Source organism: Bos mutus, chromosome 3 (genome assembly GCF_027580195.1).
Source record: "Bos mutus isolate GX-2022 chromosome 3, NWIPB_WYAK_1.1, whole genome shotgun sequence".
Taxonomy (NCBI): domain Eukaryota; kingdom Metazoa; phylum Chordata; class Mammalia; order Artiodactyla; family Bovidae; genus Bos; species Bos mutus.
Window position 1 is genome coordinate 52,783,585 of NC_091619.1, and position 25,745 is coordinate 52,809,329.

Genomic DNA, 25,745 nt, shown 5'->3' on the forward strand with positions numbered 1-25,745 from the left:
AAAGCCATCTACAAAAAACCTATTGTTAACATCAGGTTTAATGATGAAAAAACTGAGTGCTTGGCCCCTACTAAAGGATAAGGCAAAGATGTCTGTTCTCACCACTCCAGTTCAATGTTACACTGAAAGTTTTAGCATAATATGGCAAGAGAAAGAAATAAAAGGCATATAGATCAGAAAGAATAAAATAAAATGTCCTTATTCTCAAACAAGATCATCCACATAGAGAGTCCCAGGAAATCAACATCTTAGAACTAATGTGAGTTTATTAACAAGCTTGTAGTATACAAGATCAACACACAAAAATCTATCTTCAACTGTATTTCTACATACAAGCAATGAACACAGAGACCAAAACTGAAAAATTAATGCCATTTATAATAGTTACCAAAAAAAGACACTTAAGGTATAAATCTAACAAAACCTGTACATGTTCTCTGCATTAAAAACAAATCTAATATCAAGAGATTACAGCATAGATTCCATCTACCTAGGAGTTTTTACAATGATCCTTCCACTCACTGCACAGAGAAGGTTTAAGACGCTTTTCTAGAGTCAGCCCTGACAAAAGCATGTGCCTAACACTGGCAGCTAAGTTCCAATGGGCACTAAAAATTGGTCCATTGTTGTGTTGGGCTTTTATCCAAATAAAAAAGGAAAAATATGGGTTAGAACTCAAAATGCCAAATTATTTGCCTGTCATATACAAACACACATACCTTACTCTTCCCATCCCCTGGGGAGGTCTTTGACAGAGAACCATTCATAGAACACAAGACAGGCAAACTCACCCAGTTTTTATCATGGAGATTTTTTCCAACCTAACTCCAAAACAATCTCTCTAGACAGATTTTTTTGACTAACTTTATTTTCTTGGGCTCCAAAATCACTGCAGATGGTGACTGCAGCCATGAAACTATAAGACACTTGCTCCTTGAAAGAAAAGCTATGACAAACCAAGACAGCGTATTAAAAAGCAGAGACATCACTTTGCCAACAAAGGTCCATATAATCAAAGCTATGGTTTTTCTAGTACTCATGTATGGATGTGAGAGCTGGACCATAAAGAAGGCTGAGCACTGAAGAATTGATGCTTTTGACCGCAGTGTTAGAGAAGACTTATGAGAGTCCCTTGGACTGAAAGGACATCAAACCAGTCAATTCCAAAGGAAATCAATCCTGAAAATTCATTGGAGGGACTGATGCTAAGGCTAAAGCTCCAATACTTTGGCCACCTGATGTGAAGAGCTGACTCACTGGGAAAGACCCTGATGCTGGAAAAGAATGAAGGCAGGAGGAGAAGGGGATGACAGAGTATGAGATGATTGCATGGCATCACCAACTCAATGGACATAGGTTTGAGCAAGTTTGGGGAGATGGGGAAAGACAGGAAAGCCTGGGGTGCTGCAGTCCATGGGGTCACAAAGAGTCAGACATGACTGAGCAGTTGAACAACAACAACAAGAAAGTTAGATGACATCATGTGGAAAACAGGAGTTGCTCAGACTATAGGGATTCATCCATTCAAAATATTTGTTGAGGACCTAGCAGGTATGCTGCCAAGGACTGCAAAACACAGTTGAAATTTCTCTCCTAAGGAGAAAACAGTCTAATGGTGAATACAGATATTAAACAAATAAATACAGAAAATTAAATACCCAGGAATTTGAGGGGAGAGGATTTCTATGATTTGAAAGGAGTTGATCTAAACACCTATACCAACATATCTCAGATGATGCCTTCATATGTCTAGTTGATAAGGTTTTCCCTTATCAACTAGAAGGAAAAAATTCAAATTGGGAAGGAGAAATAGAAAGAGAAACAAACTTAGGAAAGAAAGAGTCTATGGATCTTTTCAGTTACTCAGTCTTGTCTGACTCTGCAACTCCATAACACAGTGTGTCATGCCAGGCTTCCTATCTTTTCAGGCACACCCAGAGTGAAACCAAATGTCATCCCCTTCTCCTTCTGCCTTCAAAAGGCAACGAGCCCCATCTAGTGGCCAGTATTTTAAATTTTCTTCTTCATATTTTATCACTCCTGAAACCTCTTAATTTTGTACATATTTATTGCCTAACTCTCTCAGTAAAATATAAGCTCCATGTGGCTTTCTCTATTTTGTTTATTATGGAATCATCAGGATCTAGAAGGCTGTCAAATACATAGTAAACCCTCCCATACAATAAGAATTTTTAAACACATGAATGAATATTTTATACACAGCATTTATCATCCCAACTGCATTTCTGATGTTTTTCCCTGAAAGTTTACCATTTGATTATTTAGCATCATATGGAATGTTTCCAGGCTTTGATAGCCATTTGTATCCTTGTACCATTTAGGAGTGAATCTTCTCCTTCTTTCTCTCCACAAAGGATTTCTTCATTATCCCTTCTTTAGAGACCTAGAGAACTAGGTGTCAGTTTATGTCTGCCATCGCTCTGGGGAACTACCTGGCATAAAGCATGAAGTACTGACTTTGGACCAGCAGCATTGCCAAAAGGACACTGCACACCAGGACAAATTGAGGGGAAAAGGACAGGAGCTGAGAACCTGCCGAGAGCCCTTAAGAGAGGGGCCTCTGAAGGCTGACAAGCTCCAGTGTGATCCAGGAATTCCAGAGGCAAAGTCAGACTGAGAAAGGAAGAAAAACACCATGCTGAGAAAAGCAATTTCTACCAGGGTCTAACACAGTGATACTTGTGTAGCAGCATTTTCTAATATTTTAATTTTTCTTTCATCATGTTTTAGAAGCCACACACCTAACCATATGTCTTGAAGATTATAAAATATTTCTCTACCAGCAATCTTTTTTCTTGTTATACCTTCATCTGGTCCCTCAAATGTTTTGAATGAATTTTAAAAAAAATATTTATTTCTGCCTGTGCTGGGTCTTAATTGCTGTCTTGACAGGCTTTCTTTAGCATCAATTTGGAACCAGTCTTGTATCCTTGTTGCATGTCTGGTTCTTTGTTGTTGCACCTGCACAGATTTCTTTAGGAGCACGGGCTTCAGTAGTTTTGGCATTTAGGCTCATCTCTTGACCATAATTTCCATGTTTGTTGCAATCTTCCCCAACCAGGGATCAAACCTGTGTCCTCTGCATTGGCAGGCAGATTCTCAACCACTGGACCACCACGGAAACCCTGAATGAATTTTTATTACCCAACTGATTTGTAAAGTCACAATTCATTTTTGCTTTTTAAAAATTGTCCACAAATGTGAAGACTTTCTCATCCTCAGTAACCATGTTAATAATTGAATTGTTATTCAGTTCAGTTCAGTTCAGTTGCTCAGGTGTGAGTGGGGACTACGAGTTGTGGTTGCAGGCTTCTCCTTGCAGTGGAACCGTTGTTGCACAGCACAGGCTCTCTGTCCATCACCAACTCCCGGCATTTTAGCTCAAAGTCATGTCCACAGGCTTGATGCCCATGGCATGTGCAATCTTCCCCAAACAGGGATCCTCTGTGTCCTCTCCTCCTGCCCCCAATCCTCCCAACATCAGCCCTTTTCCATTTTTATTACCCAACTGATTTGTAAAGTCACAATTCATTTTTGCTTTTTAAAAATTGTTTACAGCTGTGAAGACTTTCTCATCTTCAGTAACCAATGCTAATAGTTGAATTGCTATAAATCCAGTCAAATGTGTATTTGAAAAGGTTCACAGGTAGACAAACAAATACAAAAAACAGATACATAGTTACACTGGCCAATATTTCTACTACAATTTTTGAAATGCTTAAGCTAATGTTTGTACAACTATCATAATCTGGCATGAAGAACACTAATTTACTGTAATAATATATATGCACACTCAAAGTATTCCATTTAAAATAGCTGCATGAGACTGAAAACTAAATGTAACTCTTTTTTTTTTTTTTATGGATATACTTATATAGAAGCAGACAAGATGGTGATTCCATATACATATACATTGTAGAATGATTAAGGAGATCAAGATAATTAACACATACATCTATCCACAGTTAACATAGTTAATTCCTTGTGTGTGTGTGTGTGTGTGTGTGTTGAAAATGCTTAAGATTTACTCTCAGCAACTTTCAAGAACATAACTCTTTATAGCAGGAGGAATGTAAGATGGGAAAGGTTCTAGAAACTTGCAAACTTAGACTCAGTTGTCATTTTCTCCTGGATCAGGTCCTTCCTAGTAGTGCTCTAGGATTATGAGTAAAAGAAGAATGTTAGTTCTGCCTGCCTGACCCTTAGTACCTACAAGGGACAAATGCCACTTGAGAAGCATTTCCAGATTATAAGGCATTGCTAATATCTTCCACTTTGTTCTCCCCTCTGTTACTCTGTGGTCATCTGGAAGGTCCATGTAAAGTGAAGTGCCTTTGGTCAGCAAACAAGAGGGGTCAATAAACCATCACAGCAGTACTATGACTGCACATCAGGAAACCTATATGAAGGAGTTAAACAAAATTGAGGTTGATTTCTCTCCTATGTCAATATAAGAGGTCTAGAGCTAGAATGGTGGCTTCATGATATTAAAGCTCAGGTTCCTTCTCTCCCACCCATTTTTCTACCATCTTCAAGTTGAAGATTCCACCTCGGTGGTCCAAATAGCCAACATTTCTGACTCAACCTGTCAGAGAAACCACTAATCTAGGGAGTAATAGGAGCGTAAGATCACTTAAGACATTTCCTAGAAACAGCACAGACAGCTTCCACTTATATCCTATGCATCAGCTACAACAGAGACTGGGAATGCAGTCTTTAAGCAAGCATCCAAATACTCTGCTGAAATTTGGGAGTAGTACTGCTACAGAAGAAAAGAACACTAAATATTTGGGCATAACTAGCAGCCCCATCCTAAAGACTCTCTTTCCTTTTATCTTAAGGAACAATTGTACAGAACTTAGGAAAAACAGTTCTAAGTTTTTTTTTTTTTTTTTTTTTTAGGTCTATGGAGTCATTCAATCCTCAAAATAGCACTATAAGTAAAGATTCTATAATCTACATCCTACAGATAAGGAAACTGAAGCATAGAGATATGAAGTAACTCGTCCAAGGTTATACAGCTAGAAAACTGCACAGTTGAGATCTGATCCACACAGTTTGGCTTAACAAGCAGGCTATATTGCCTTCTCTCTGCTGTATCTCAGAATATTTTTAGTCTTCTCTATGAGGCAATGGAAGGAGAAGGCAATGGCACCCCACTCCAGTACTGTTGCCCGGAAAATCCCATGGATGGAGAAGCCTGGTAGGCTGCAGTCCATGGGGTCGCTAAGAGTTGGACACGACCGAGAGACTTCATTTTCACTTTTCACTTTTCACTTTCATGCATTGGAGAAGGAAATGGCAATTCACTCCAGTGTTCTTGCCTGGAGAATCCCATGGACGGAGAAGCCTGGTAGGCTGCAGTCCATGGGATAGCACAGAGTCGGACACGACTGAAGCGACTTAGCAGCAGCAGCAGCAGCAGGAGGCAATGGAAAAGGCTTTATCTCCATAAAGGAGATGAAATAACATGAAGTGAATGTCGTTCAGTCGTATCCAACTCTTTGTGACCCCATGGATTATACAGTTCATGGAATTCTCCAGACAAGAATACTGGAATGGGTAGCCTTTCCCTTCTCCAGGGAATCTTCCCAAAATAGGGATAGAACCCAGGTCTCCTGCATTGTAGGTGGATTTTTTACCAGCTGAGCCACAAGGGAAGCCCTTGGGAGATACTGCCTTTTTATTCAGAAAACAAATGAGCATAAGATATAAGTACACTCATTAGCTATATGTGACTCCTTTCTAGTTCAAAGGAGTAACTTATATAGCTCTTTCAAAAGGCAACATGACTACAAAGAATAATACACGGCTTGCTGCTGCTGCTGCTGCTGCTGCATTGCTTCAGTCGTGTCCGATTCTGTGCGACCCCATAGACGGCAGCCCACCAGGCTCCCCGGTCCCTGGGAGTCTCCAGGCAAGAACACTGGAGTGGGTTGCCATTTCCTTCTCCAGTGCATGAAAGTGAAAAGTGAAAGTGAAGTCGCTCAGTTGTGTCCGACTCTTAGCAACTCCATGGACTGTAGCCCACCAGGCTCCTCCATCCATGGGATATTCCAGGCAAGAGTACTGGAGTAGGGTGCCATTGCCTTCTCCATATACTGCTTAACATATCACAAATATTTGAATGCCCAGCATTTGGTCTTTCAATCACTTAATGAACCTGCATAAAAACCAGTAACAACAAATCAAACATACTTATGCTCCCTCTCTACTTAGTCACTTCAGTCACTCAGTCCTGTCTGACTCTTTGTGACCCCATGGACTGCAGCATGCCAGGCTTCCCTGTCTTTCACCACCTCCTGGAACATACTCAAACTCATGTCCATCAAGTTGGTGATGCCATCCATCCATCTCATCCTCTGTTGGCTGCTTCTCCTCCTGCCTTCAATCTTTCCCAGCATCAGGGTCTTTTCAAATGAGTCAGTTCTTCATATCAGGTGGCCAAAGTATTGGAGTTAAGCTTCAGGATCAGTCCTTCCAATGAATATTCAGGACTGATTTCCTTTAGGATGGACTGGTTGGATCTCCTTGCAGTCCAAGGAATTCTCAAGAGTCTCCTCCAACACCACAGTTCAAAAGCATCAATTCTTCGGTGCTCAGCCTTCTTTATGGTCCAACTCTCATATCCATAAATGACTACTAGAAAAACTATAGCTTTGACTAGACGGACCTTTGTCTGTAAAGTAAAGTCTCTGTTCTTTAATGTGCTATCTAGGTTTGTCATAGCCTTTCCTTTAAGGAGCAAGAGTCTTTTAATTTCATAGTTACAGTCACCATCTGCAGTGATTTTAGAGACCAAAAAAATAAAGTCTCTCACTGTTTCCATTGTTTCCCCATCTATTTGTCATGAAGTGATGGGATTGGATCCCATGGTCTTAGTTTTTTGAAGGCTGAGTTCTAAACCAGCTTTTTCACTCTCCTCTTTCACTTTCATCAAGAGGCTCTTTAGTTCCTCTTCACTCTCTGCCATAAAGACGGTGTCATCTGCATATCCGAGGTTATTGATATTTCTCCCAGCAGTTTTCATTCCAGCTTGTGCTTCATCCAGCCCAGCATTTCACATGATGTACTCTGCATATAAGTTAAATAAGCAAGGTGATGACATACAACCTTGACATACTCCTTTCCCAATTTGGAACCAGTCCCTTGCTCTGTGTCTGGTTCTAACTGTTGCTTCTTGATCTGCATACAGATTTCTCAGGAGGCAGGTCAGGTGGTCTGTTATTCCCATCTCTTGAAGAATTTTCCACAGTTTGTTGAGATCCACACAGTCAAAGGCTTTGGCATAATCAATGAAGCAGAAGTAGATGTTTTTCTGGAGTTTGCTTGCTTTTTCTATGATCCAACGGATGTTGGCAATTTGATCTCTGGTTCCTCTGCCTTTCTAAAGCCAGCTTGAACATCTGGAAGCTCATGGTTCACCTACTGTTAAAGCCTGGCTTGGAGAATTTTGAGCATTACTTTACTAGCGTGTGAGATGAGTGCAATTGTATGGTAGTTTGAACATTCTTTGGCCTTGGAATGAAAACTGACCTTTTCCAGTCCTGTGGCCACTGCTCAAGTTTTCCAAATTTGCTGGCATATTGATTGCAACACTTTCACAGCATCGTCTTTTAGGATTTGAAATAGCTCAACTTGAATTCCATCACCTCCACTAGCTTTGTTCATAGTGATGGTTCCTAAGGCCCACTTGACTTTGCACTCCAGAATATTTGGCTCCAGGTGAGTGATCACACAATCGTGGTTATCTGGTCATGAAGATCTTTTTTGCATAGTTCTTCTGTGTATTTTTGCTATCTCTTCTTAATATCTTCTATCTTAACATCTTAAGATAGATATTAAGATATCTATTATATATAACAGATATATTATATATTAAGATAATATCTTAATATCTGTTAGGTCCATAACATTTCTGTCCTTTATTGTACCCATCTTTGCAAGTTTCCACAAGCCTCATATCCTTACCCATCAGAGGGCAGAAAGAATGGAAACTACAATTATAGAAAACAAACCAAACTGATCACTTGGATCACAGCCTTATCTAACTCAATGAAACTATGAGCCATGCCATGTAAGGCCACCCAAAATGGACAGGTCATGGTGGAAAGTTCTGACAAAATATGGTTCCCTGGAAAAGGGAATGGCAAACCACTTCAGCACTCTTGCCTTGATAATCTTATGAACAGTATGAAAAGGCAAAAAGATAAGACATTGAAAGATGAAATCCTCATAGCCCAATATGCTACTGGAGAAGAATGAAGAAATAGCCCCAGAAAGAATGAAGAGCCTGAGTCAAAGCAAAAACAACACCCAGTTGTGGATGTGACTGGTGATGGCAGTAACGTCCTATGCTATAAAGAACAATATTGCATAGGAACCTGGAATGTTAGGTCCATGAATCAAGGTAAATTGGAAGTGGTCAAGCAGGAGATGGCAAGAGTGAACATAGACATTTCAGGAATCAGTGAACTAAAATGGACTGGAATGGGTGAATTTAACTCAGATGACCATTATATCTACTACTGTGTGCAAGAATCCCTTAGAAGAAATGGAGTAGCCCTCATAGTCAACAAAAGAGTCCTAAATGCAGTATTTGGATGCAATCTCAAAAACAACAGAATGATCTCTTTTCCTTTCCAAGGCAAACCATTCAACATCACAGTAATCCAAGTCTGTGCCCCGACCAGTAATGCTGAAGAAGCTGAAGTTGAATGGTTCTATGAAGACGTATAAGACCTTCTAGAACTAACACAAACACACACACAAAAGATCTCCTTTTCATCACAGAAGACTGGGATGCAAAAGTAGGAAGTCAAGAGATAGCTGGAGTAACAGGCAAGTTTGGCCTTGGAGTACAAAATGAAGCAGGGCAAAGGCAAACAGAATTTTGCCAAGAGAATGCACTGGTCATAGCAAACACCCTCTTTCAACAACACAAGAGACAATTCTACACATGGACATCACCAGATGGTCAATACCGAAATCAGATTGATTATACCCTTTGCAGCCAAAGATGGAGAAGCTCTATATAGTCGGCAAAAACAAGACCGGGAGCTCACTGTAGCTCAGATCATGAACTCCTTATTTCCAAATTCAGACTTAAACTGAAGAAAGTAGGGAAAACCACTAGACCATTCAGGTATGACCTAAATCAAACCCCTTACGACTATACAGTGGAAGTGACAAAATTTTCAAGAGATTAGATCTGATGGACTGCCTAAAGAACTATGGATGGAGATTCGTAACATTGTACAGGAGGCAATGATCAAAACTATCCCCAAGAAGAAGAAATGCAAAAAGGCAAAATGGTTGTCTGAGGAGGCCTTACAAAGAGTTGAGAAAAGAAAAGTGAAAGGCAAAGGAGAAAAGGAAAGCTATATCTATCTCAGTGCAGAATTCCAAAGAATAGCAAGGAGAGATAAGAAAGCCTTCCTTAAGTGATCAATGCAAAGAAATAGAGGAAAACAATAGAATGGGAAAGACTAGAGATCTCTCTACTTAAACCCCACTGAAATAACAATGAGGCAGTTCTGTTAAGCCATAACCCTGTAAGAGCCAAAACAGGGGGAATACAGTGACATGACAGCAAGACTAAAGATGTTAGAAAGCAAATAGGCAGGTAGACGTTTAGAGCAGACTAAAAACCTGAATCCCAGAGCAGTCACAAAGAAAGTCAAGAAAGCAACTACACTTACCCCCCCAGAACTCTCCAAAGATTCAGGATTAAACACAGGAGGGTCATTTAAAGTCCTTTCTAACAAAGAACTAGATCCCCAGATCCCCACAGCAAGTTCATTCACCCCCAATAACCGGTTCTCCTTCACTTCAGCAAGAGATTGGCAGTTTATACTCTGAAGAGTGTAAACAGAGAAGATCCAGGTCAGGAGAAACTAGGCAGAGGTGACTGTAGTGGGAATTCCTAATAGTGTACTTTCACATCCTTGGGAAATTCCACAGAATTAGCACCTGGAAAAACAGCATATATTAAGAAACTATGTTAATGATTATCTTTCATGCTTTTCTTAAGAATAATCTCCTTGTTACAAACCCCAAGGCCAGACCCAAAAGGGAGTATGACTGGGATCATGAAAGCATAGACCTTGGAACACTGGGTCGGCATCAGGCGTGAACGCTGCCTACCCTCTTGCTGATTGTTCCCGAGACTAGCCCAAAAGGGAACGGCCTGGGGTAAAAAACAAAGAGATCTGGACTATGTCAGTGTAGTGTCTTGGGAAAGATAAGATTAAAAAAAAAGTCTTGCAGTCTGCAATTAGGAATAAAAGCTGGACTCAGAGTGGACTCTGCACCTCAGTCCAATAGAGGCTGCATGTCCCCTGATCCATTGCACCAGATTTCGTGTTCTGCCTTCATTCTCATCGCTTGCTCCTGGACCGTTAGGGCCACAGGTGACTGTGGAGGGTAGAGCTGACATAGAGGAGTAAGTAGATGTCAGCAGAACAAACACCGTGATCCTTAGCGCTCTTTCCCTCCTTTGCCACCACTTGAGCCCAGAAAATATCATCTCTCCCTCTAACAACCTCCACAGATCTTTCTGCTTCTGCTCTGGGCCCAACGACAAGTCTCTTCTCCAAAGGAACTGGAGTGTTTATTTTAAATGTGACTAAGATTACTTTATCCCTCTGCTTAAGGTTTTCCAATGGCTATGTCAATATAAAGTCAAAACTTTCTGTGGTCTTCATCTGCATGATCTGGTTCCTGTCTTCCTCTCCATCCTAATCTGGAAGGACTTTCCCCTGGATTACTGTGTTTTAGACATACTGGCCTCTCTCCTCACTTGCTAAGTTTACTCATATATCAGAGCCTTTTCAACTGCTATTTTCCTTTCCAGAATTACTTTTGGCAAGGCTGCCTCTTTATCATTCAGTTCTGGTTCAAATGTTACCTTCTCAAAAAGACTTCCTGACTATCATATTTAAACTATCTGCAGTATCCAACCCTCATTGTTTCTTTCAGAGTACTTATCACCATCTGAAGTCAATGTATGTATTTATTTGATTATTGTCTGTTTCTTCCTCTTTAACGTCTGAGACACTTTCTGTGCCCCATTACCCCCAGAAGGCTCGGCATCTATGCTGTCAATTCATGTATTTGTTAAATCTGAGAAAAACAAAAAACCAGTACCTGTTATAAGGGACTGAACTGAAACTTACCCTTAAGGTTTCAGTGTTGTTAGGAACTAGCCCAGATGTTTCCCGGTAAAATATAGCAATCTGACAGAATACTAACATCAGACAGTCACTCTCCAATTACGACAAAGTGACACAACAGACAAGCTCAAGCAATAATTGCGCCTAAACTCAGATAAAACAAGGTCACTGCCAACTACCAAAACAGCAAACCTCCTCCTCTCCTGACTAGCAAAAACACTGCTTTTTATCAATTATGAAATTAGCTTTGAAATTTTCCTCCCTTCTTCTACATGAGGTATGATACCCAATCTAATGATTATGCCCACTTCCTGACAGCACCCAAAACAGCATAAATCTCCATTTCCTTGGACCCTCCCCCCAAATCACTCAGTATAAGCCCAAATCCTCTAGGTCTCATCTACCAGTTTGTTATTGAAACAACCCACAGTTGCCCAAGATGTAAGCTCTCCCTCTATGCAAGGAGTAATAAACCCAAACTTTTAACTACAGGTGTGTTCCTTGTGGCCTCTTGGTGGAGAGTACTGACAAACCAATGTGCCTCACAGTAGCTCACAGTTTGGGGTAGATTCCCTACTATACACAGTAATTTCTCCAACCACCTAATCAACTTCAGAGTCTCCTGGTACCTAGTTGCAGAGTAGATTCCCTCAACCAAAGATTATCTTTGTTCTCCCCTCTGTAGTTGAATAACAAGCTACTGCCTTTCCCACTGGAGAAGGCAATGGCAAGCCACTCCAGTACTCTTGCCTGGAGAATCCCATGGACGGAGGAGCCTGGTGGGCTGCAGTCCATGGGGTCGCCAAGAGTCGGACACGACTGAGAGACTTCACTTTCACTTTTATACATTGGAAGGAAATGGCAACCCACTCCAGCGTTCTTGCCTGGAGAATCCCAGGAACGGGGGAGCCTGGTGGGCTGCCGTCTCTGGGGTCGCACAGAGTCGGACACGACTGAAGCGACTTAGCAGCAGCAGCAGCCCTTCCCACTCCTTCTATCCACTCGTTTTCTTAAATTAGGAAAGGAAGAAAAATCTAGTTATGAAACTCAATTCTTACCAGAACCTCTCCTTTCACTAAACACCGCCCTCAATAGATGAGTAATTCATGGTGTTCCTTTTTCTTTTAGCCGATTTTTCTCCTTCACCGTTGTGTCACTTTCCTTTTCAGTTTCATATCACATTACATTTTCAATTCTCTAATCGAACTAGTTTTACTGTTCAGGAAGGTGAAGTTCCTTTGTGCTTTTTTTTGTTCAACCCTCCACCCCACCCCCACCCCCACAGGTGATAAATACACGTACAAACCCTTTTGCACACTCTCTTTAGCCTTGCCTTCTCTGGCACCTTCTAATACCATTCTAACTACAGCCTTCCCCTCATCTAAGTCCTGCGGCCCCACCTCTCGCCCTTTCTTCCAAATCAATCCTTCCCTAGAACCCGCCCCAAACCAATCGGTCACATACATCCAATTAGAGCTGTGGACCTAAATTACATACCCAATCCCGGCCTTAGACAACCCCCCGCCCCATCCCACCCCTTAACCAGAACCGCCTCTATTCAGCAGCTCAGATCTGGCTCCGCGTCTCCACCTGCCTGGTCCAGTCCCCAGTCCCGGCTGTCCTCATAGCAAATCGCGTCCGAATCCAAGCCCCACAGACAATCCTGATCACATCGCAGCGAAACTCCATCCTGCGGGCTTACTCTCCCCTGACCTTTCGCCGCCCACTTCACCCCCGCCCCTACACAATTGCTTCCAGTCCGCGACTCCAGACAATCTCCGTTCAGGCTCCGCCCCTAAGCCCGAATCCCGCCCCATCAGGCTCTCGAGCCCTCGCGGGACTTGAGCTCCGGAAAGCGAAGTGTTCGCGCGAGAAAGGTCAGTGGGGCGCTAGAAGAGTATTTCGGGGGTGATGGTTGCCGTTTTGGCTCAGAGCCACGGGGAGCGAGATGAGGCGGGAGGCCGGTTAGGGTGCGCTGCCGGGCCGCGCGACTGGCGAGGTTGGAGGAAGAGCAGGGGTTGGATTTCCTTCAGGATTCGGACTTGCCTTCCCGAACTGGGGCGGGAGCTCGGAGTTGGGCCTCTTGACTCCCGGCTTCGGTGGACTGCGGGCCTCGTTGCAAAAGTCAGCGCTGGAGTTAAGAGTTCGCTACGGAGAGGGAATGGCACCGAAGTGCTGTCCTTCTAAAGTGGGACCCCGGGACCCCGGGACCCCGGTCCTCGTCTGCCCTTTTTGCGCTTGATTTTGCAATGTGGATGTTTTGTAAACGGTGTAGGAAGCTGATACCAACTCCAGTTGATCCGTAACCGAGATTCTCAATAAAAAAGGAAACAGGCTGCTAACTTACAACATTTGACTCTAGTGGAACCCATGGTTTTTAGATAAAAGGAAAACGGTCCAATCTGGTGCTTTTGGAGCCCCGCGCCTACTACGGTCTTGCCGGCGCTCGTCTCCTCCACCTCTACGTGAGCCGGGCAGCAGGCTCCTTCCACACCTGGCTGCGCACCCACCGTTACTAAGTTTTAACTCACGTGGGCCTAAAACCGAACTCCTGCCAACTTAAACCAAGCACCATATTACTGCCCTCTGCACAAGTTTATAATTACTAGAATTCCGTTTTCACAAAACAGCTTTTCAACAATTTCAGGCTCATGTCTCCTGTCTTATACCGGCTCTGTATGGCTGATTTTTCCATTCTTGGTTCAGGCTTTGAGGTTTATTATTCCCACTGTACTTTCCCGGCCAGTACCTTATTCACTCACCTCCTACTTTCCTTCTGTTGTATCAGTAAGCCTTAGAAACATTCTAGAAGTGAACTAACATGCAGAGCAAGAAGTGGAAATAAACTTTTGATCAGACTCTTAACCTGTTTTGTACATTAATTAGCACTAGCTCTTTTGGCAGGCATACATTAATCTTCCTTGAGCTTGCAGTTAACCTGAACTTTCTGGACTTGTGAAATTCACTGCATCTCTTCCTATCTCTCCTCCCCAGTATATAAAGTGGTTACAAATTCATCATTTGGATTTTAAGCCCAGAGCTTCAAACTTTTTACCATTCATTTGGATTGCTTTACTCACCTTTTGGAGAAGGCAGTGGCACCCCACTCCAGTACTCTTGCCTGGAAAATCCCATGGACGGAGGAGCCTGGTAGGCTGCAGTCCATGGGGTCGCTAGGAGTCGGACACGACTGAGAGACTTCGCTTTCACTTTTCACTTTCATGCACTGGAGAAGGAAATGGCAATCCACTCCAGTGTTCTTGCCTGGAGAATCCCAGGGACGGGGAGCCTGGTGGGCTGCCGTTTATGGGGTCGCACAGAGTTGGACACGACTGAAGTGACTTAGCATACTCACCTTTTGGCTCTGGATTCTGTAGCAATTCATCAGCCTTCTCAACTTCAGGTCACTTCCAGATGCACCACACATACCTTCAGTATCTTCATTTTAAGCAGTCTACACCAAAGATAATAAATAATTGAATTTTCTATTGATCATGCCTACATTACAGTGGAATTTATCTTATGTATAATATGCCATACTCACATTTACTAGATGACACTGATTCACAATTTCCTGATTTTCTTCACAGAGCATCGTTTTTAAGTATAAATGAGAAAAAAAGTGAAATGTTTAAAAATAAAAGCCATATGGCGTTTAATTTTTTATTTTTATTTTAAATAAAAATAACCTTTTTATTTTTTCCAACTTTTCAGTGATATCTCAGGTGTTTTTATTAGTGAATATGTATAGGGAAGGTTAATTGCTTTAAAGTGTTGCTCAAAAAGTGTTTGTTTAAAGTACGAAAGAAATAATAAGTCTTAGAGATTCTGAATATGTGTCTATTAGCCTGCTTAGATTTCTTTGGAGCCAATTTTTCATTGATGCTCCCACGATTCCTTCTACAACGAAATTACCTAGTGAGAGTAATGAGTGAGAAGAAAATCGAGCCTGTATCTGGGCACTGAGGAATTTCGTCATTCGACGTGGGAGGAAAAGGAGATTGTAGTGTGTCAAAAGCCAAGGGAACAGGGTGTTTCTGGAAGGAGATAGGGCTTAACCAGCAGATATAAAGCTGCAGAGAACTCAAGAAAAGTAAGAATTTCACAATGTCCACTGAATTTAACAATATGAAGGTCAAAATTGACTTAGGCCAGAGCTGCCTCTGTGGAGTAATCAGTACAAAGGTTAGATTGCCCTGGGCTAAGAAGTACAGATTCGGGAAAAGGGACAGTCAATAAAATTACATCTTTTTAACTAGGAGAGATGAATATATAGAAGAGAATGGTAATAGTCAGTTGAGCAAGGGAGAGAAATAGCATCCAAGTCATGGGAGGAGAGACTGTTCTTTTGTAGCAGGATCACTTTATTATAATAGGAAGAAAAAAAGGGAATTTTTCAGTTTAGTTTTTTTAGATGTGGGCAAGTTGAAAAATTCCCATCTGATGGCTTCTGTTTTCTCTCTGATAGAAAACATGGTTATTTGCTTAGACTACAGAGGGTTATCTGTTAGAGGAATGTTGGAAAAATTAAAATAATCATTTTGTACTATGGGAGAGAAATATTGCCTGTTCTCTTAATGGCTTTTGGCTGAGGCCGAGAATTAAACTGACATAAGACAGATTAACAGGAGAAAAGCACACATTTAGTTTAAGTTCTGTGTGACACAGACGCTTTTGTGAGAAAATGAAGACCCAAAGAAGTGACAAAACCAAATGGTTTTAAGGCAGGTTGAACAAAGAGAGACCATTGTGGAAAAGTAACCAAAAAATATGGGGAGATTTAAAGGAAGATAAGAATTATTTTAACTAGGTCTGTTTGTACAGAATTCTCTCAGCTTTAACTCTCTAAGAATGTCTCTCTCCCCAGGCATTTCTTGATGTAAGAAAACTTTGACTTGAAAGAGACTTCCCTGGTGGCTCAAATGGTAAACCATCTGCCTACAGTGTGGGAGAGACTTCCCTGGTGGCTCAAATGGTAAACCATCTGCCTACAGTGTGGGAGACCCGGGTTCGATCCCTGGGTTGGCAAAATTCCCCGGAAAAGGAAATGGCAACCCACTCTTGCCTGGAAAATCCCATGGATGGCGGAGCCTGGTAGGCTAGAGTCCATGGAGTCCTAAAGAGTCAGACATGACTGAGCGACTTCACTTTTATTTCTTTTTTGACTTGAAAGAAACATAAGAAGTCGTTATTTACAAAGGAATCACTATTTCATAAAAGGACTTATTATAAATAGTTCACTTAAATCATTAATTTATAAGGTGATTTTATGTATTCATTCACTTGACACATTTATTTATAATATGCCTCCTGTGTACCAGAGAAGTGAACTAAACACACCAGGCCCCTACTCACGGCACTTACATTAAATTACCAAATGAGTGAGTTGTCAGCCAAAGTGCTTTGCAGAGTTAACCTAGGCTCATGTGATGTAGAATGGCTAAGAGGCTGTCATTTAAGCTGAGATTTTGTTGACAAGGTCAGGATTTTCTATTTTACTTTTTTAGAAACATCAAATATGTTATTTTTCACATCTAAAGCTTTCTGTAGCCTTCAAATTTTGGTAAATTAAGGAGATTCATAATTAGTTTCAGTAGTCGGTTTGAATCCATAAAGTATGTCTTTTTTTTTTTTTTAAGCTTGATTATTAGATATAAAGGAAATGCCCTCCACTGATAGAATATTGTTGGAGTAAAACCTTATGGGAAGTTTCTACTGCCCTGAATTCTTTCACTTGTACGTGGCAGTATGATAAGAGAAGTCCGTTTTGCTTTGATTTCCTTCTATTGACCCATAGTGATAATAATTTCCTTATAGGTAGAGAAATAATTCAGAATCAGGTAGAGAAGTAATTCAGAATGCATGCCTGCTAGTCATAGCTGGAATCTCTTAATGGGGCTTGCCAATTATATAATTGTTGAGGGAAGTACCATCTGAATAAATAAGGAAAGATTCATTCATATAATCTTTTTATTTCTCAAGGATCTACTATAGTCCTTTTCAAACAGCTTTCTAAATAACCTGCTTTTAACAATGTTAATTTACTGTTATGAATTGTGCTTTTACTAGTGACTTCTCCAGATAATTCTGAGTTTCAGTAGTTCTTAGATTGAAACGTTCTGGATTTTATGGCTACTAGAAATGGAACTTTTACTTCCTGTAGTTTAATGCCCTAGAGTAAAGTAGGGTAAAAAATAATTTAAATTATTTTTTAAATTCATCATATCCTTACAGATCTAGTTTAAAATGACACATGTATAAATTTGTATAAGGAAGAATTCTGTTGGAATAATTAGAACATTTCTCGTGATAAGAGATTATATCATAGAAAGAAAACTCAGCTATAGAAAAAGTTAATTTCTGTTTTATACAAGGTTGTGGTCTGTCAGGTAGCTGTGTTTAATAGTGGTATAAGTATACGTTTACTCCCTTTAAATTTTTGTCTTTTATTCCGTAGCATGTTTTTGGCCTGGGAGAGACTCTGCACCCTTAGCTGTAGACCTAAATTCCTGAAGACAGTTTGGGCTTCAAAAATCCTTGGACTCTCTACTTCTGCTGTAGGTATTGCTTAATCACTTATAGAAATAAAATTGCACATATTCTGCAGTGTTTGAAAAGGACAATTTTTCATGGCTATTTTGTAATTATTTTATTAAAATGAGTATTTGTGTTATATAAGCTGAAATGATCTCTTGTCATTAGCTAGAACTGACTTTCACTAGATAGCTGTTTCCCTGTCTGTGTCAGGCATCAGTTCAGTCACTCAGTCATGTCCGACTCTTTGCGACCCCATGGACTGCAGCACGCCAGGCTTCCCTGTCCATCACCAATTCCCGGAGTTTACCCAAACTCTTGAGTCAGTGATGCCATCCAACCATCTCATCCTCTGTTGTCCCCTTCTCCTCCCGCCTTCAATCTTTCCCAGCATCAGGGTCTTTTCCAATGAGTCAGCTCTTCACATCAGGTGGCCAAAGTATTAGAGTTTCAGCTTCAACATCAGTCCTTCCAATGAACACCCAGGACTGATCTCCTTTAGGATGGACTGGGTGGATCTCCTTGCAGTCCAAGGGACTCTCGAGAGTCTTCCCCAACACCACAGTTCAAAAGCTTCAATTCTTCACCACTCAGCTTTCTTTATAATCCAACTCTCACATCCATACATGACCACTGAAAAAACCATAGCCTTGTCAGGCATAGTGCAGAGCATTTTATTCATTATCTCTATTTTTTTTTTCAATTGAAATATAGTTGATTTACAATATTGTGTTAGTTTCAGGTATACAGCATAGTGATTCAGTTTTTTTTTTTAAACAGGTTTTATTCCATTATAGATTATAATGGGATATTGGGTATAATTCCCTGTGCTATACAGCAAATCCTTTTTGCTTATCTATTTTCTGTATAGTGGTTTCTGTCTGTTAATCACACACTCCTCATTTCACCCCACCCACTTTGATAACCACAAGTTTGTTTTTAGATTAATTAGTTTTTAGATTCCACATATAAGTGCTATCATATAGTATTTGTTTTTCTCTGTCTGATTTACTTTACTAAGCATAATATTCTTTAGGTCCATCCACATTGCTGCAAATGTTGGTATTTCATTATTTTTTATAGAGAGTTATATTCCTTTGTATATGTACCACATCTTCTTAAGCCAGTCATCTGTTGATGGTGCTTGGTTGCCATCCATGGCTTGGCTGTTATAAAGAGTGATACTATGAACGTTGAGGAGCATGCATCCTTTTGAATTAGAGGTGTTTCCGCCCACCCCACCCCCCGCCCCGCCCCCCAGGTATACACCCAGGAGTGGAATTGCTGGATCATACAGTAGTTTTATTTTTAATTTTTTAAGGAACCTCCATACTGTTTTCCTTACTGGCTATAGCTATTTACATTTCTACCAAAGGGTACAAAGCTTCCTTTTTCTACACATTTATTATTTATAGACTTTTTTGATAATAGCCCTTCTGATCACTATTAGTTGATAGCTCATTGTGCTTTTGTTTTACATTTTTCTGTTAGCTAGTGATGTTGAGCATCTTTTTATGTGCCTAGTAGCCATCTCTCTATATATCTTCTTTGGAAAAATATCTATTCAGGTCTTCTGCCCATTTTTTGATTGGGTTTTTGTTTTTTTGATATTGAGTTGTGTGAGCTGGTTGTATATTTTGGGTGTTAACTCCTTGTTGGTTTCATCATTTGCAAGTATTTTTTCCCATTCTGTAGGTTGTCTTTTCATTTCATTAATGGTTTCCGTTGCTGTGCAAAAACTTAATATTGATTAGGTCCCATTTGTTAATTTTTTCCTTTATTTCTTTTGCCTTGGGAGACTAAGGAAATATTGCTCTGACTTATGTCAAAGACTGTTTTACGTATGTTCTCTTCTGAGTATTTTATTGTATCGTGTCTTAGATTTAGGTCTTTAAGCCATTTTGAGTTTGTTTTGTATATGGTTTGAGAGAATGTTCTAATCTAATTATTTTACATGTGGCTGTCCAGTTTTCCCAGCACCACTTATTGAAGAGATTGTCTTTTCTCCATGTATGATCTTATCTCCTTTATGTAGATTAGCTGACCAAAGCTGAGTGGGTTATTTCTGGACTCTCTAGTTTCTTCCTTTAACCTGTGTATCTGTTTTTGTATCAATACCACACTGTTTTGCTTACTGTCACTTTCTAGTATAGTCTGAAGTTAGCAGGGTTATACCTTCAGCTTTTTTCTTTTTTCTCTGGATTGTGTTGTCAATTCTGGATCTTTTGTGGTCTCATGTAAATTTAAGATTATTTGTTACAGTTCTATGAAAAATGTCATGTATATTTTTGATAGAAATTCTATGGATTGCTTTGGGTACTATGGCCACTTTAAGAATATTAAGTATTCCATTCCGAGAGCTCAAGATATCTTTTCATTTAATTAAATCATCTTCAATTCCAAGTCTCCACCTCCTTGGTAAGTTTCTTATTAGGTCTTTATGTTTTTGATGTGGTTTTTAATGGGAGTTTTTTTACTTTTGCTTTCTGATATTTCATTATTAGTGACTAAAAGAGCAACAGATTTCTGTGTATTAATCTCGTATGCTGCAACTTTGCTGAATTCATTTTTTAGTTCTAATAGGTTTTGTGTGGAGACTTTAGAGTTCTCTGTTACAGAGTATCATGTCATCTACAACTATTGACAAATTGACCTCTTCCCTTCCAATTTTTTATTTTATTTTTCTTGTCTGACTGCTGTGTCAATGACTTTCAATACTGTGTTAAATAAAAGCAATGATATTGGGCATCCTTGTCTTGTTCCTGAATTTAGCAGGAATGCTTTTGGCTTTTCAGTGTTGAATATTACATTGGTTTGTCACAAATGACCTGTATTATGTTGAGATATGTACCCTTTATACCCACTTTAAGAAGAGTGTTTATCATGAATTCATGTTGTGTTTTGTCAAATGCTTTTTCTGCAGCTATTGAGAATACATGTGGTTTCTGTGTTTCCTGTTGTGGAAATGATGTATCACATTGATTTGTATGTGTTGAATTATCTATGTAACACTGGAATAAATCCAACTTGATCATGGTGTGTGATCCTTTGTATGTATTATTGGATTCTGTTTGCTAGTATTGTGTTGAGGATTTTTGCCTCTGTATTCATCAAGGATCAGATCAGATCAGATCAAATCAGTTACTCAGTCGTGTCCGATTCTTTTCGACCCCATGAATTGCAGCACACCAGGCCTCCCTGCCCATCAATACTGGCCTGTAATAATTTTCTTGTTTTGTTAATGACTGTCTGGTTTTGGTATCAGAGTAATGGTGGCAATGTAGAGTGAACTTGGGAGTTTTCCCTCTTCCTTTCCTTTTTTTTTTTTTTTTTTTGGAGTGCTCTGAAAAGAATAAGTTCTTCTTTATTTGATTGGTAGAACTTCCCACTGAAGCCATCAGTTCCTAGACTTGTTTGAGGGGAGGTTTTTTCCTTTTTAATGTAATTTATTTGTGGCTGTGCTGGGTATTCATTGCTACATGCAGTTTTGCTCTCGTTGCAGTGAGCAGGGGCTACTTTCTAGTTGTGGTTCAACGGCTTCTCGTTGTGGTGGCTTCTCTTGTTTCAGAGCATAGACTCTAGAGCGCCCAGACTTCAGCAGTTGCAGTCCCTGAGCTCTGGAGCACAGGCTCAGTAGTTGTGGCACATGGACTTAGTTGTTCTGCAGCATGTGGGATCTTCCCAGAACGGAGATCGAATCCTTGTATCCTGCATTGACAGGTGGATTCTCTACCACTGAGCCACCAGGGAATGAAGGGAGTTTTGTTTATTACAGATTCTGTTTCACTTCTAGTGATTGGTCTGGTTAAATTCTTTTTGACTCAGTCTTGGCAAGCCATGTGGGTCCAGAAATTTGTCCATTTTTTTCTAAGTTGTCCAATTTGTTGGCGTATAACCATTCGTAGTATTCTCTTTTGATTTTTTTTTTAATCTCTGTGGTATTGAGATTTCCTGTCTTTGATTTTGTATTTTATTTGGGTCCTCTGGCTATTGATAGACGTGAGTTTGAACAAGCTCCGGTAATTGGTGATGGACAGGGAAGCCTGGTGTGCTATAGTCCATGGGGTTGCAAAGAGTCGGACACAACTGAGCAACTGAACTGAACTACCTGTTGATAATCTTATAGGTGTTCCCTTGTACATGATTCTTTCTTTTTCCCTTGCTGCCTTTTGATTCTCTCTTTTGCTTTTGCCATTTAATTATCTGTCTTACTGTGTGTCTGTATAGGTTCATCTTTTTGGGGATTTTCTGTGCTTCCTGTACCTGGATATCTGTTTCCTTCTTTAGGGTTGGAAATTTTTCTGCCATACTTCCTTAAAATACATTTTGATCCCCTTCTGTTTTTCTTCACCTTCTAGAACTCCTGTTATACAAAGGTTGGCACACTTTATATTTTATTAATCTTGTATGTTGCTTTCTTTTTTTTCTTTTTTCTTTTTCTGTTTGTTGTTTGGGTGATTTATTCTATCTTCCAGATCATTTCTTCTTGTAATTTAAGACAGCTATTCATTGCTTCTAGAGTGCTTTTTATCTCAGAAATTCACTTATCTATTTTTGATTGGGTCTTCTTTATAGGTTCTATTGTTCTTTGTTGAAATATCTGTGTTTCGACCAATTCTCTTTCTTAATTCAGTTAGCATTCTTATACTAACTCTTTGAATTCGGTGTCTGGTAGACCGACTATCAGGCTTCCCAGGTGGCCCAGTGATAAAGACTCTACCAATGCCAGAGATAGAAGAGACACAGGTTTGATTCCCATGTGGCGAAGATCTCAGGAGTAGGAACTGGCAACTGACTCACACTGGTGAGCTACAGTCCATGGGATTGCAGAGAGTCGGACGTGACTAAGTGACTGAGAACACACACACAATTGTCTTTTTCATTATTTATTCTGTTAAGGAATTCTCTTCCTCTTTTAATTGGGAGAATTTCCTCTACCTTTTCATTTTACTTAACTTTCTCTGTCTCTGTGAACTGAAACGGTTATCTGTTGTGGTCCTGTAGGGGTATTTTCATGTTGGAGCAACCCTGTGTAGACTGTCTTTTGGTGCAGGGGCTGGTTTTGATATGGATATCAGGTCTCTCCTCCTGGTGTGCTGGCCTCTATCTCTTTGTTAGGGATTGTGGTTGAAGTTGGATCTAAAGCCTGTGCAATGTGTGACACAGGACTTCCTGTTGCTCTGCAGCTTTGCCACCCTGTCAGGGGCAGGGTCTGCTCCCTAGTTGTTAGAGTAGAAGCCCTGAGGTTTGGGCTCAGTCAGACTCCATTCCCCTGAGTATGTGCCCTGCCCTACAGGAGGGGATTGCTGGAGAAGGTGAGGCCTTCTGTGTACTCAGAGAAGTCTGGCGGGCCTCCTGAATAGGTATCCAGTGTCCATTCCCCCTTGTGATCATCACTGATCTAGTGCAAGGCTCTGGCATGGAGTGGGCAAGCCAGGCACTCACTTGACTGGAACTGGGGTCAAGGCGTTGTGGCTGTAGGAAATGAAGTGACAATGCTGCCACCAGAGACCTGGGCTGCCTCTGTGGCAGTCTTCTCTTGGGACGTGTCTGCCCCACATCCAGTGCTGAGTTCTGGTATGGTGGGTAGTGCTGGTATACTCACGTGGCTAGGAAGGGGACCCCATCATGCTGGTCACATAGATTCCCAGGTGCTGCAGAAGTAAGCGCTAACAAGGGCCACCATTCTAGTTCAACCATGCCCCAGGCCCCTACACCATCTGTATTCCTAAGTAAAGTCTTCTCCCAGGACCTATCTGTCCCAGATCCAGTGCTAGGCTCTCATGTGGAGTGGGTGGGGCTGACGTCTTCTTCCTGCTTGGGTTAGGAAATGTCGGGAGCCAGCAGCCACCAGTGTGGAGGTCTCTCTGCCCTGCTTATTGACAGGTCACCACCATATACTCTTCATGGGTAGAGTCTAGGCTTCTCCAGCCCTTCTGTCTGTTTCAACAATTCTCCCTGTAGCCAGGGGGCTTGTCTCCTCCATGTAAGATCCTGAGACTGGGACACCCAGTCTGTGACTCAATATGCTTGCTCCGCTGGGTAAAAGTTCTCTCAGATCGTTCAGATCCCTCACTGTCGCAGAGCTCCCAACCCTAAGCTTTTTTTCCATCCTACCCCATTAGATGGAAATCTTTCTTACAGCTTTGGTTGTATAGGTATTCTTTTGTCAGTTTCCAGTTAGTCTTCCATGAGAATTGTCCCACATGTGGATGTATTTTTGATGTGTTTGTTAGGGGAGTTGAGCTTCATGTCATCTTGATCCAGTCCCCTTATTATTTCACTTTTTATTTACAAAATTCTTCATGTTATGATTTGCTATAATCCTTTTTACATGTGGAGGGTTAAATAGGTTTAGTATCTTGCCCAAGGTCAAAATACCACATTTATCTCTTTCTAGCTCTGGCATGCATTGTAAACGTCTGGCTCCGTCTGCTCAAGAAAGAATGTAATCTAATGACTGTAAGTGCAGGCCTCATGACTTCCAATTGTAGGAAATACAGTGGATTGAGGACCAGATTATATGATGAATTGGAAAAGCAAACAAATCCAAGATGTGGGTCGTAACCACAGGGTTTGATTCCTGACTTGGTTTCTTCAACAAGTCAGTAGCATGGGGAAAAAGTGGGGGTGGGTCGTATTTCAGAGGGACTGCTCTGAGATGAAAAGAACATTAAAAAGCACAACCACCAGAATGATGTATGGACCTTGTTTAGGGACTTGATCCAATCAACAGAAATGTAAAGAGATATTTTTAAAGACATTTAGAGACTGAGCCACTTCACTTTCACTTTTAACTTTCATGCATTGGAGAAGGAAATGGCAACCTACTCCAGTGTTCTTGCCTGGAGAATCCCAGGGACGGGGGAGCCTGGTGGGCTGCTGTCTATGGGATCGCACAGAGTCGGACATGACTGAAGTGACTTAGCAGCAGCAGCAGCAGAGAAATATGGTGGATTGGGTATTAAATGATATTAAGGAATTACTATTAGTGTGATGATGACATTGAAGTTATACAAGAGAATATCAATATTTTGTATAGATATGTGCCAAAGGAAAGGAAAAGGAGGAGAGATGAAGCAAATGAGGCAAATCTTGATATCATTATTGAATCTGGGTAACCTGTATAAGTGTTTTATATCATGTTGAGTCTTTTAAGTCTATGTCTTTACTTTTCATTTCCACTTTCAGTTTTTCTGTTACAGAAACATTTTGTTATTTCCCTATGCCATTTAGTAGCAAAATAATGTAATTTGTCTGCTTCTTTAAATTGAGAGCCATATCTTAGAAAACATTTAATATCTGTGAGATAATTCTGTTAGTGTCTGCTTACTTGGGCAGCATTTTGTCCAAAGGGAGAAAGAGGAAATGATTTAACAATATCCTGGCAGCTCTTTTTTTTTAAAATTTTTTTAAAAATTTAATAAACTGTATGTTTTAGAGCATTATAGTGAAGTAGGTGAAAGTTGCTCAGTCATGTCTGACTCTTTGCAACCCCATGGACTATATAGTCCATGCAATTCTCCAGGCCAGCATACTGGAGTGGGTAGCCATTTCCTTTTCCAGGGGATCTTCCCAACCCAGGGATCGAACCCAGGTCTCCCACATTGCAGGTGGATTCTTTACCAGCTGAGCCACCAGGGAAGCCTTTATAGCTTCAGATCAAAATTGAGCAGTACAGAGTTCCCATGTATCCCCTGGCCTGATACATGCATAGCCTCCCCTACTATCAACATCCCTCACCTGAGTGGTGTATTAGCTACAAACATTGAAACTACTTTAATACATTATGTTCACCCAAAGTCCATAATTTACATTAGGGTTCACTCTTGGTGTTGTGCGTTCTGTGTGTTTTGACAAATGTATAATTACACGAATCCATTTTTACAGTATGACACAGAACAGTTTCACTGCCCTAAAAATCCTCTGTCTTCTACCTATTCATCCCTCCTTCCCTCTTAAGTTCTCTAAACCACTAATCCTTTTGCTGTCTGATTTTGCCTTTTCCGGAATGTA

The 25,745-nt window shown here is 40.7% G+C and overlaps 1 protein-coding gene across 6 annotated transcripts in view; it reads left to right on the forward strand.

The window, feature by feature from the left end:
- The first annotated feature begins 12,762 nt into the window (after nt 1-12,762).
- Nucleotides 12,763-25,745, forward strand: part of KYAT3 (kynurenine aminotransferase 3) — a 60,319-nt gene continuing 47,336 nt past the window's right edge. For 2 of the 6 annotated variants that reach the window (XM_070367745.1, XM_005888417.2), the window contains exons 1-2: nt 12,763-13,072; nt 17,653-17,752. Coding sequence is in view for 3 of the 6 variants with exons in the window: in XM_005888417.2 (XP_005888479.2) it covers nt 17,654-17,752 (99 nt within the window). In the remaining 3 variants the exon portion in view is untranslated. Of the gene's footprint in view, nt 13,073-13,115; nt 13,320-17,652; nt 17,753-24,129; nt 24,192-25,745 lie in introns of those variants that run through there. The other 4 variants (XM_070367744.1, XM_070367746.1, XM_070367747.1 and 1 more) reach the window with 4 other exon arrangements.